The sequence below is a fragment of the Cryptomeria japonica genome, chromosome 4 (genome assembly GCF_030272615.1).
Source record: "Cryptomeria japonica chromosome 4, Sugi_1.0, whole genome shotgun sequence".
Taxonomy (NCBI): Eukaryota; Viridiplantae; Streptophyta; class Pinopsida; order Cupressales; family Cupressaceae; genus Cryptomeria; species Cryptomeria japonica.
This window is the reverse complement of record NC_081408.1, coordinates 10,869,629-10,883,487: the sequence shown is the minus strand read 5'-3', so window position 1 is coordinate 10,883,487 and position 13,859 is coordinate 10,869,629. Positions and strand designations below refer to the sequence as shown.

At 30.5% G+C, this 13,859-nt stretch overlaps 1 protein-coding gene across 1 annotated transcript; it reads left to right on the top strand.

Moving 5' to 3' along the window:
* Positions 1-8,551: 8,551 nt before the first annotated feature.
* On the top strand, positions 8,552-10,289 carry LOC131040779 (dehydrin COR47-like). Its single transcript, XM_059219515.1, has 2 exons — positions 8,552-8,916; positions 9,696-10,289. Exons 1-2 carry the CDS (start codon positions 8,656-8,658, stop codon positions 9,894-9,896), a joined length of 462 nt encoding a protein of 153 aa, XP_059075498.1. The 5' UTR covers positions 8,552-8,655; the 3' UTR covers positions 9,897-10,289.
* The last annotated feature ends 3,570 nt before the right edge of the window (positions 10,290-13,859 follow it).

The window sequence follows — 13,859 nt, the reverse complement described above, 5'->3', positions numbered from 1 at the left end:
ATTAATTTAAATAGGAATTTGTAAATATCAATTCTAATATAATTACTAATAAATTTATAGTTTAAATAGAAATTTATAAATATTAATTCTAATATAATTACTAATAAATTTATAATGTTATAATAGGAATTTGTAAATATTAATTCTAATATAATTACTAATAAATTTATAATTTAAATAGGAGTTTGTAAATATTAATTCTAATATAACTACTAATAAATTTATAATATTATCATGCAGTCTAAAAGGAAAAATCTATATTAGAATGTTATAAGATATAAAATGTTGTTGGCTGTAGATTTATGCAGCCACGTGTAGAAGGAAGAGTTGATTTTAAAGACAAATGTCATAGTAAATTTTCAAACATATGTAGAAAATGTTTAATAAAAATGCATATACAAAGGGTATCTTATAGAAGGCTGGTCAACCATATGTAGAAAATGTTTAATAAAAATGCATATACAAAGGGTATCTTATAGAAGGCTGGTCAACCAAACCAGTAATTGGCAGGTGACGCTCCATGTGGTTTAAAATGATGTGCTGGCAGTTAAGAAGTGACGCCTTCAATCTCTTCCTTAATGCTTAAGTCAAGGGAGTTTAATAATCCTCTACAATTTCAAGATAATGCAAATAATGAATTATGACTTTTTAAGTCCAAGTTTTATTCATATTATTTTTACATGACTATTTTCTTTTTTTTGGGTTATTTATTTTATTTTTTAAAATTAAAAAATTTATATATTTATAAATATTTTTATGAATAATAATGAATTTCAATAGTATAATTTGAGTTAGGAATTCTTTTTATAAAAATCTTTTTTAAACATGGATCTTCATTAAGATATTTCATCAAGACCATTTTAGGATATATTATGTATTTTTTTAAAAATGAAACATTTTATTGTTTAGAATACACATAATACATTTATTATTTTTATAACAATTGTATTAATTAGAGAAATGAGACAATAAACTATTAAAATAAAATACAATATTTTTAAAAGCTCTTTTAAAATATAGGAATTGATGAGACATTCATATTCTATATTAAATGAATGATTATAATTTTTAACAATTTTTATTATATCACATATAAAAGTGGTATTGAGTGTTATTATACTTACTTTTAACAATATTGATAATAATAAAATTTACTTATAATTAAGATAATTGATTTTGTGTTCAATATTATGTCAATTAACTTGTTATTTCTCCTATTAACTTGTTATTTCTCCTATTGATGTGAAGCCTAATGAAAAAGAAACAATTACTCATTAACAATAGACTCATTGCCTTGTGTTTAGCTTAATGAAAAAGAAACAATTGCTCTTTTGACATTGCCTAGTGTTTAATGAACATAACAATCAAACACAACCCATGTGGCACCACCCCACAACCTATGTTATATCACAAAATAGTTTTATAAAAACTGAAATAATTTTTAAATATAGGAATTGATGAGACATTCATCATATATATTATAAAAACTTAATGCATAACATTAGAGTTCAATTAAGATTTCATTTCACATGAGAGTTTATACACAAATTAACAAAATTCAATTGATTTCATTGTCAATGTCTATATATTATAAAAGATTACAACAAAATCTTCGTATATTGTAAATTTCAACTCAAAATACAATATATCCAAAAGAAGTTAAAAGTATAACAACTTAGAAATACAATAACAAGAATATAACAAATTATTCATTTAATTTTCTTATAACCAGCATATATTCTAAAACTCAAAAAAAAAATACAACCTTATTCATTTGATACCAATAAATGAACAAAATTTTCAACCTCTAAAAGATTAAAACACAAATTGAGGAGAATCTATCAATAAAATGATTACATTGTGGAACGTAAGACTTTTGTTTGTATACATATCAAAGAGAGAGATTGACATAATAAATCTAAAAAAGCCTTGATAAACAGCAACAGGCCATTTAGAAAACTTTTTTGTTACCAAGTATATAATATACAAAACTTCTAGAAAAATATAATTAGAATTAGAACATACCAATAGAGAAGTTCTAAGAGATTTCCACAATCCATCATATAATCAAGAGAGCATTTCTGGATTTGATTGTATGAAAGATTTTAGCATCAACGTTTTCAATCACACTTCGTGATTCATCATCAGGATGAAGAGAGTCAAATAAGATGAAAAGTTGCAGACTTGGAATAAATAGGAAGGATTGGAGAAGGGTGCACGAAGAACAAGAAACCAAGATGGTCAAACCTCAACAGAAGGACAAAAGAGGAAATAAAATAAAAACAAAAGAGAGAGAATAGAGATTTAGAGAAAATAAAAACCAAATTAATATATATATATATATATATATATATATATATATATATATATATATATATATATATATATATATATATATGTGTGTATGTATGTATGTATGTATGTATGTATGTATGTATGTATGCATACACATATATTATATAAATGTGTATGTGTATACAAATATATATATTTTAAATATATACATGTATACAAAAATATTAAAATAAATGAGCAAACAAAAATATTAAAAATATATATAAAAAGAAAACTCCCACACACACAAACAAAGGAAAGACAAGATCTCGGTTAATAAACAAATGGAAAGATATAAATATTTAAAAAATAAACAAATAAACCAACATACATAAAACAAACAAACAAATAACAATAAATAAATATTAAAAACATAAAATAAATAAAAAATTAAAAAATATAAATAAGTAACACAAAAAAGCCAAGGACAACAACACACGAGGGAAGGGGACCCAAAGGAAAACGAGAAGGGGACCCAAAGGAAAAAAAGAAGAAAAACCAAAGAGAAAGAAGGCAAAAAGGTGGGGGAGGAGAAACTAGAAGAAGGAAGAGAAGAGAAGGAGAGGAGGAAACAAAGAGAGGGGGAAAAATTAAAAAGGCTAAGGGGCTAAGAGAGGAAGAAGGGAAAGGATGAGGACTATCTGAGCTTGGACAACAAGGGGTGCCACAAACCGCTAAGATTCCAACCATCATCCCGATTGAGGTTGGTGAGATGATTGTAGATTTGAATAGCTTCCATGAGTTTTCTTTTGAAAAAGTTGTCTTCTTTGAACAAGATTTGGGTGCTCTCTAAACAAGAGTTCCATACCCACCTTAACAACATAGCTCTCTAAACAAGAGTTTTCTTTTGAAAGAGTTGTCTTCTTTGTTGGCCACATGGTCTTGAAAAGTTAGAAGAGTTCCATACCCACCTTAACAACATATCTCCGTGTATCTCCATCACCAAGGAGGTCGAATCTAGTAACCAACTCTCCTTCCTTGACACCCTTCTCATAAAAAAGCCTAATGGGTCTCTAGGTCGACGAGTTTATCGCAAAGCGACCCACACAGATCGCTACCTTCATTCTTCTTCTCATCACCACCCTAGCAAAAAAATTGACATTCTTAAAACCCTTGCTTTGAGATAACCTAAACCAAGAGTTGGACCATCTTCGTCGAGTTTTCAATTTGAATGGTTACTCTTCCAAGCAAATCACCAGGGCCTTCAACCAAGCCCATTATCGCTCTCACTCCTTGATCAAGCCCTCCCAACCCCTAACCCATTGCTTTGCCTCCATCCCTTACATTGAAGGCATTTCCCACAAAATTGCCAAGATCCTTCATAGAAAAGGCATATGATGTTCTTTCAAACCTTTCTCTATGGTGAAGAAGCACATCCCACCTCTCAAAGACCATAGAGATTCTCACCTTGACTCTGGCGTCTACAAGATTATGTGCTCTTGTGGCTCGCCTTATATTGGGGAAACTGGTCGTTCGTTTAGCACTAGAATTAAAGAGCACAGTGCTGACATCAAGCATGAGCGTACTCTTAAGTCAGCCCTTGCGGATCACTCTCTCAACAAAGCACCATATTTGTTTAGTGAGCACCAAAATCTTGTTCAAAGAAGACAACTTTTTCAAAAGAAAACTCATGGAAGCTATTCAAATCTACAATCATCCCACCAACCTCAATCGGGATGATGGTTGGAATCTTAGCGGTTCGTGGCACCCCTTGTTGTCCAAGCTCAGATAGTCCTCATCCTTTCCCTTCTTCCTCTCTTAGCCCCTTAGCCTTTTGAATTCCCCCCCGCCCCTCTTTTTGCCTTCTTTCACTTTGGTTTTTCTTCTTTTTTTCCTTTGGGTCCCCTTCTCATTTTCCTTATTTCCTTCCCTCGTGTGTTGTTGTCCTTGATTTTTTTGTGTTACTTATTATATATATTTTTATGTTTTTTATATTTATTTATTGTTATTTGTTTGTTTGTTTCATAGTTTAGTTTTTCTATTTTTTGTGTTTGTTTTATAGTTGAGGTCTTGCCTTTTCTTTGTTTGTGTGTGGGGGTATTTATATGTGTGTGTGTGTGTGTGTTGGTTTATTTGTTTATTTTTTAAATATTTATATCTTTCCATTTGTTTATTAACCGAGATCTTGTCTTTCCTTTGTTTGTGTGTTTGAGTTTTCTTTTTGTATATATTTTTAACATTTTTGTTTGCTCATTTATTTTAATATTATTGTATACATATATATTTAAAATATATATTTGTATACACTCATACACATTTATATAATATATGTATATATATAATATATGTGTATGTATATATATGTATATGCACACACACACACACACATAGATATATATTAATTTGGTTTTTATTTTTTCTCTTTCTTTATTCTCTCTCTTTTGTTTTTATTTTATTTCCTCTTTTGTCCTTCTGTTGAGGTTTGACCATCTTGGTTTCTCGTTCTTCGCGCACCCTTCTCCAATCCTTCCTATTTATTTCAAGTCTGCAACTTTTCATCTTATTTGACTCTCTTCATCCTGATGATGGATCACGGAGTGTGATCCGAAACGTTGATGCTAAAATCTTTCATACAATCAAATCTAGAAATACTCTCTTGATTATACCAATAGAGTTCAAATCTCACAATGTTATTATCCACAATATATAGCTATACTATAATATTGGCTAATAAATATTTAATACCCCTGCTGTGATAAATACCAATAATATTTCTAATCTCAGACATGTACGTGTCTAGAGGAGGGGACACTTTTTATGCTTTTTAAAAGTCAAAATAGTTATCTAACTTGCACTCAATAGATGTTTTTGTTTTGGGTTGAGGATTTAACCAAATATTTGACATTTCAGTTCTACAAATCCTACATATATTTGTTTGCAATAAACTTTTACAGAAAGAATGAGGAGGTTTTTTTTTTTTTTAAGCCTACATTCCCATTTACACTCACTGATTTCTTCAAGGCGAAAGAATAAACATAATAGTGGACAAATGAGCATGTGAGCAAAACGTATGTTGTATTTCTTACTGCCTACATTCCCGTATCCACTCAACTATTTCTTGAGAGCGAATGGATAAACATAAATGTATCAGACGTCTAAGACTATTTCGATATTGAAGGAGCTAACATATTGAAAATTTCATTTGCATTCAAAACTATTTCATGCACTCAAATCAATTGCAACATTTCTCTACTACACATGTAACCAAGTCTTCTACTTGTGTTTGTATAATCGTTTGTCAATGAACAGAACAAAAGATGTCAACTAGCTTGGTTGTAACTGTGAAACACAATCACAGGTGGCCAAAAGAAAGTATTCACTATCTCAATTAGTGCATGCCTCGGTCTTAGTACTCAATTCTCTTTCCTTTTTCCACAACTTATATTCCTAGGGCTTCCCAAATATCTTACTATTTTTCCTATTTCTCTGCACAATCACTAGCTTCTTTTATATTACATTGAAATTTTCACATCTGAATCTTCCCCTTTGCTAACTACTATGTATCTCATCTTTGTGCTCCCTTAATGTGTAGCACATCAACTTCTATCTTTTTTGGTCTAACTAGCGACAATTATGCTTCTAATTCATTGACTTCACTCTAAAATTATTACCAAACTTAGGCCTATTGCAAAAACTACAATTTAGTACCTCTTTACTCATTTTTCTATTTTCTCTCTCAATCTTCCCCTGTTTCCTGCATAGCTTCAACTTCTCCCCCTTGCACACTTCTACATTGAATCTCTTTTATTTCTCAAACTGCAACTTTATTTACAAACAAAAAAATATCTCTCACATCATGTCCAATCAAAAAATTCTTTATTTTCTATGCCTCTATGTTTACTCTCTCCTTTACTTCTTTGTTTTTGGTGATCCCTTGTCTACTTTCCCATTTCTCATTTCAACACTTCCATATTTATTTTAAACAATTGTGCCCTCATTCATTTTTTATGCACAATCACTTCCTCTCCAGCCATTTTATCTTTGTTTTTAATTTTATAGCTCTCTTTCTTGCACATGTATTAATTACTAGCTCATATACATAAGATTTATTACAACTATGAATTATATGAAATGTTTGTTTAATATAAGATTTATCACAATGTATGGAGATGATTAATTCATATAATATTGCAAGTCATAAAACCACATTATTTTTTAGGAATATGGCCATGTTTGAAATGTAGCATCAAACCTGTTTAAGATGCGTCTATATTACAGGCCAGAAGACAAAGATGTGAATAAGGAAAGACTTTTGAAGGAGGCACAACTAGAGGCAAAAGGAAATCTTGAAGTCAAGAAGTCCAATTTATTTTATATGTCTACAAGATCAATTTTATTTTTTGGAAATTAAGTGGTGTAGCTTATTATTAAGTATATCAATCAATTTCAATGCCTTTGGTCATGAAAACAATAATTTGGTTTCTTTTGAGTAAATTTCAATTGGTTGTAATTGCAGTTGATGTTGATCCCATAGAGCTTTATGGTTACGATATAAATATGTAGATTTAACATAATCTGTCATGAAAAAAGAAGGGAAATTTAAAATACATAGGTCAATAAATTTGATTAGATCCATCAATAAATTTATGATAAAGAAATTTTGTCTAACTATTGACTATAAATTATTTTTTTCTAACTATTCACTATAATTTTTTTCTGTCTAACTTAGTGTGATTATTTAGAATAGAGTTTACCCTCCACTATATTATAGTATATTACTCAAAGTATATTTTACTATCAGTGCAACCCTTGAACCTTCATTTTGGTGCAAGTGCTAGTTATATTAAAAGTTGAGTGACAAAGGCTTACAATTGTCAAATAAACAAGCATTTATGTGGTCAAAATCATACCAATTTTGTTTTCAAAATACTATAGCATAATTGTAATTTAATCTTTGATGTAGCTTGAATTTTGTACGAAAAGGAACTCCTAATCATATAGCCATCTTTGGTTGAGTAACTGTACACTAAGTAAAATGAATTTGTTTTAAATGTTATTAATTGCCCTTTATATCCAACAATATTATCCAATCAACAATATAAACTTTCCTCGAAGTTAGTGATGCAACTAGCATGTTGTTGGTTAAAAGATTTATTTTATTAGTATAAACTCTAAAAAAATATCACATAAACTTATATTTATAATGAGAAGTTTTGAGATTTACAAAAAAAATAAAGGGTAAGGAACGTGGAGGGAAGCTTCTTAAAAAATGTCAACAGGTGCTATTGAATTTTTTAGTGGTTTTTAGAAATATTTTAAACAAAAATGGTGCTTGACGAAATGCTTATTCAAGAATATAGCCTTAATTGAAATGTGAAGCCTTTTAGATAAAGTTGATGACCTTTGGAAAAGTCTTGCCATCATCTTTAAGAATAGTAGGTATTTTTCTTTGTTAGGGTCAGTGCCACTCATGAGTCGAACAATCAAAGTAGGGTTACTTATGTTCTTGAAATTTCTTGATTGAAAGTAACTCTCTTTAATTGTAACAAATTCTCTATATTACAAAAATTAATGAATTGTTTACCCTTAAATTAACATGAATAGAACTCTAATTGAAATGTGTAGACTTTAAGATCCACCAATACCTAACATGACAACATATTCAACAAAAAAAAAAAAAAAGGTCCTAACTAAAATGAATGGTTCCTTTCAACCACCAAAATCTGTCCATATATTTAATTAGCACTCCCAATGAAATAAAAATAGATGTTGACAAAATACTTATTTAAGAATATTGTCTTAATTGAAATATAAAACGTCCTAGGTAAAGTTTGATTTGAAAAAGACGTGCCATTATCTTTAAGAAAAGCAGGGCTTTTTTCTCTCGTGCTCTCTAACTTTCCTATTAAAATTTCTTATCCATATGCCATACTACTATTAGTTGCACAAAAATTCACATACGTGTAAGTTGTAGATTCTATCCAAAGACCTTGGAGTACGTTCCATAGAGCTCGGAGTAGATGTAAACCGTCCCCTAGGATATTTTCTGATAAGAAATCCCGGCAATATATCCGGTAAGGCATTTTAACGGCTACGTATTGTAGACAAATCTTTAAGTTGGTGGGCCCACACACGTCTTATCCGCTAATATTGGGACTTGCATCACCGACCAATTGAGGCCACGTGTCAGTCGAAGATGAATCTAACGGCTCCAGTAAGCCGCGTCGAAAGCGCGTCGTTTGCTGAGTTGCTATAAATTCTCATTCTCCTTTCCCTACTTTCACATCCAAACTTTCTCGGCTTCACAAAAATATTTGTCTGTTGATATTCCTGTATTTGTCTTTGTTGTTGTATTTGTTGAGTAGTCTCTTTTTTCTTGCTATGGCGGAGGGAAATGCACCAGAGCATCAGGATCGCGGTCTCTTCGGTATGTTTGGGAAGAAGAAAGAGGAGGAGACACATCAGCAGCATGGCGCTGCCGTGGATCCTCACGGGCATGGACACGTAGGCGAAGCTCACCCTGTTCCTGTGTCTCACGGCCACGTGGAGGGGGGCAAGCTCCATGGTGAAAGTGAGAAGAAGAAACACGAAGGGGGCCACACGGGGAAGATGCATCGCTCTAACAGCTCTTCTTCCAGCTCTGTAAGTTTTGGCTGGCCATGACTTCTAATTTACTTAAATAGATCTGACGAAATAACTGTGTATCCATTCCCTCAAATTTTTCTGAGGTGTTATGGTCCTTTTTTTTAAAGGTGTAGGGTTTTTGTGTTCAAGAAGCATTGATCTTTGATCTTCAGTTTTGTTTTATTAAGCGCCATTAAATCGCATCAAAAGATCAGGACTTTCTGCTTTCTTCTTATATTATCTTTACTTTTTGAACTAAATTTTTTATCTTTGAGATGATCTTCAATCTCACCAACAGATCAGGACGCTCTGCTTTCGGCTGTATTTTATTTTATTTTTTTAAATTAAATTTTGTTTTATATTGTTCTATCATTTAGATGATCTTCCTGTTTATGTACTTTCAAGTCTTGATCCTTTGTCCTGTGGTATAACAGATTTACTTCTTCAACAAAGCAAGGGTTTACCTTGCTTAAATTTTCAAAATAAATTGTATTTTCTAGGTGCATTGTGTTATCTTTGCTTTCATTTATCAAATCTTGTTTAATTTTTCTTCATTTAAAGCAGAGAACCTAGAGGCCGATTTATGCATACATCAAGATTTGATTTTGAATCAAACTAGGGTTCACTCTGTACATTCCACTTTATTCTAGCTTTAATAATAATTTTTAAAGCCGCGGCGATTGTATTTCAAACCATTCAATTTTATGTACAGAACAAGAGTATTTTTGATGAGATGAAATGAATGTTCAGTTTTCCCCTGGAATGTATCTGATCTGCTGAAATGAATGTATTTGCAGTCTAGCGAAGAGGAAGATGAAAAGGGGGAGAAGAAGAAGAAGAAGAAGGGTGGATTGAAGGACAAGATAAAGCTTCCCGGACACCATGACAAGAAAGAGGAGCAACACGGTTATGGCGAGCACGGCGAAAAGAAGGGTTTGATGGATAAGATCAAAGAAAAGCTTCCTGGACACCACAAAGAGGAAGAAAAAGGGCATTGAGAGTTGTGTGTTTCTACAAATGCTTAACGTATTTTAGCTTGAAGCATAATGTGGGTGTGTATGGTTGGGTTTTCCTCGTAATTGCAATTTTTGTTCAGGCCCTCTGTTGGGTTTTCCTCGTAATTGCAATGTTTTGTTCAGGCCCTCTGTTTTTCTGAGTATTTACTTCGACCGCTTGGGAAGTTGAAACTTCTAAGTAGTTTTAGTAAGGAAGAAAGTTGGGAGATGCTTTTTATATCTGCAGTTTTTGTATAAAAGCTTTGGGCTTGCAGTCTACTCTACGCCCACTGTATTTGCAGGGTTTGAACATATTCATTGTAAATTGATAAAAATAATCAAACCAGTAATTATAATAAAAGATTCTCATATCTGATGGAAATCATTTTAATTTTAGAGCAACTAAAATAAAACATTTGTCAAAACATGCCGTTTGAGTAGACAGGGGAATGCATTTTCTTAAGCTCTGGCAAACACATTATTGTGAGATACACAATTAGTCATTCTTATATTTCTATAATCATAAGTAAATTATATTCAGTTACTTCTAAAAATATTTTTTGCTTCCTAAATACATACATATTCAGTTAAATTTATAACTGTTTTCCACCACCACAGAAAAAAAAAGACAGAACACTTGCATTCACAAATAAAAGAATATTGAACCAGGCCTGGAATTTGACGGTCACCCCTACCTATCATATGAATTTTTTATGAATATTAATTGTCAAAAAATATAAAAGTAGAAGATTGAAGCCACACCAAAATGCAATGCACACCTTTCTTGGGAAGAAATGAAAATCATTCTCTTAATGAGAAAATAATGATAAATTAGTAAAATATGCTAAATTAATACACTGATATATATTATATATTAACATTAAATGATATTCAATTAATAATTACTAATTTAGTAATAATAAACATTAAAAATTTTAAATTATATATATTCATTAATCAAAAACATTAAAATTTTAAAATTATGTATATTATGACAAGTTTCTATAACAATCTTATAATATATTTAAAAAATTAAATTAACTAAGTTTCTAATTTCATGTATAAAAAAATAGAATATGTTACAAAAATTCATATTAAAATATTTTATCAATTATATATAGATGGGTTTAAATATGTTTCTTATTTTGGAATTCTAATTTTAGAAACCAATTTCTTCTTAAAATATTTTCTTAATCTGAAACAAGTTAGGCAATTCAAAGTATTTTTTAATATACTTATGGGGGCAAATTTGTTTTCAAAATAATCTTGCATAATTGTAAATATTGTTAATTTTCCTTTTTGTTAATGTAACGGAACATTATATCACAAAGGATTTGGCCCTTTTTTTCTATCACAAACTTGATATGTTGGATGTGTTGTCTATCTAAAGGAGTAATGTTCAAAGAGAAACAATTAACAATTACATTGGCAATTATATAATGTCCCCAACTTGTGATTACTTGAATTTTGTCTATATTAGTAATTTGACAATATAGTTTAAATCATTTTTCAATATATAAGAGTAACTTCATCTAGTATAGAATAATAAACATGTCTTTCTACCCATAACCAATCATAGTTTAGTTTGGTAGAAAAGCCTCATAAGGGTGTCCGACTAGGCATCCCCTAACTTAATTCCTTCATTCATTCCTTTGGTTGATTAGGAGATAAGACATGTATATGCATAAATAATCTAAGAAAATATAATCGGAGTAATTTATTCATAATATCCACAATAATATATATTTATAATTTTTTTTTTAATAAATATATAAATAATCTTTTTGATATTATTTCAAGTATATATGTATGTATAACAAGCCAATATAAATTTTGCTAACATCATTATCATATATAAATATATTATCCTTTTTTTATTTGAATATACATAAATAAATTAATGAAATAAATTATATTATCAATTATTTATGTATTTGTTAATTACCTATTATATAAATTATTAATACCACCACTGAATTAGCCTTTGATTGACTGAAGAAAATCAAAGGCTAAGAGAGCATTTGACCACAAGGACTCCATTTCTCCCCCCCCCCCCCCCCCCTCCACAACCTATTGTTTCATTTGAAAACTATTAAAGTTAAAGCACAAGCTAGTAGTGGAAAAGGTAACCCGATTTGAAAGGGAAATTTAAGGTAATAAAAAAGAAAAAGAAGAATTGCAAAAGAAAAATGAAAAATAATATGGTTAGAGGGAAGAAGTTGGCATCTCATTTGATCAACTCTCTACTAGGTAAGAGGTTGGATTCACTCCAAGACATAATGATGAAGTATGTGAAGGATATAATTCAATTAGCTAAACTAAATCAAAGACCATTTTAGGAGGGATTTGTAGTGAATGTGCGGAGAAGCTTTTTAAGAGAAGGGTTGACATCCTCCATGTTTTGATAAGTCAAATGCAAATGGATAAAGATGTGTATCAAGTATTTATGATGTATACATATGATATATAATCATGTTTCTCACTTAAATTTGAGTCACACAAGTTGTATACACAAATTATTAAGAGGAATTGACAACATTAGAAGGAAATTCAATCATTCATATGGCCTCATTGTATAAAGAAAATGTTGATCAAAAAGATGTACTAGAATGGAGGATTGATTATTTACCTACCATATATCTATTTGGAAACATATTCAACACAACGAAACCCTAATTAAAATGAATTGTTCATTTCAAGCACCAAAACCTGTCTACATGTTTATTTCTCTTTTCCACTCAAACAAAAATGGAGCTAGCCTTAATTGAAATGTAAGGCCTTTTAGATAAGTCATCTCATGTTATCTTTAAGAATAGCAGGTATTTTTCATTGTTAGGGTTAGAGTCACTCATGAATCAAACAATCAAATTGCGTGGGGTTACTCATACTCTTGAAATTTCTTGATTTAAAGAAATTATCTTTAATTGTAGCAAATTCTCTATATTACAAAAAACAATAAGTTATTTAACTTTAAATCAACACTGAACACTAATTAAAATGTGAAGACTCTTAGACCCACCACCACTTATGATATATCTATTTGACAAAATATTCAACAAAATGAAACTCTTAACTAAAATGAATGATTCCCTTCAACCACCAAAACCTGTCCATATATTTATTTAGCACTTCCAATGAAACAAAAAGAGAACTTGTGCTTTGAACAAGTTAGCCTTTAAGAGATTCAATTCTTCAACGCTTAGCTATTGGTTTGCATTGGTTGAAAGAGGGCGATAAGAGTACTAAGTTTTTCTTCTAATACTTGCAAAATAAGCATAAAAAGGAATATATTTATGCTATCAAATCTAATGATGATTTGTTGCAGACTAGCCAAGATAATATCATGAAAACATTTTTTGAACACTATAAACAAGTGTTTACTGATGATTCTACCAATGATCCCTTACTCTCCATTCTAGAGGATAATTTATCAAATTGTATTCCTTGTAGAATCCAGAATGATTACAAAAAATTTCTTGATTGTTACCTTTCCTTGGAAGAGACTGTTGAAGCTTTGTATAGTTTGGCCCTAGAGAAGAGCCCTGGTATGGATGACCTTCTAGTCGAGTTCTATCGTTCTTTATGGTCTCACATAAGAGATGATTTTTATAATGTCTACCTAGAGGGTATTGAACCTGGATCCTTAGGAGCGCTAATTAACCACTTGGCGTTATCAAACTTATTCCCAAGGGGAAACAAGAAGACAAGGTAAATGGGTGGTGACCTATTACATTACTTAATACCTCATATAAGATCATAGCTAAAGACTTAGCCAAAAGAATCAAGTTAATCACACATGAAATTGTTAGACCAGAGCAAATTGGTTTTCTAGGAGGTAGATTTATTCTTGACAACTTGATCCTTGTTTGGGAAGTAATGAAATGGGTTCAACAAACTTCTCAATATGCGTTAATAATCAAACTTGATTTTGATAAAGCATATGATCGTATGAGATGGTCATTCATC

Excerpts from the sequence above, each read along its gene's own strand:
- LOC131040779 (XM_059219515.1), top strand. The coding sequence starts at position 8,656 with ATGGCGGAGGGAAATGCACCAGAGCATCAGGATCGCGGTCTCTTCGGT. Across the intron at positions 8,917-9,695 it reads ACAGCTCTTCTTCCAGCTCT|TCTAGCGAAGAGGAAGATGA; the intron begins GTAAGTTTTGGC and ends ATGTATTTGCAG.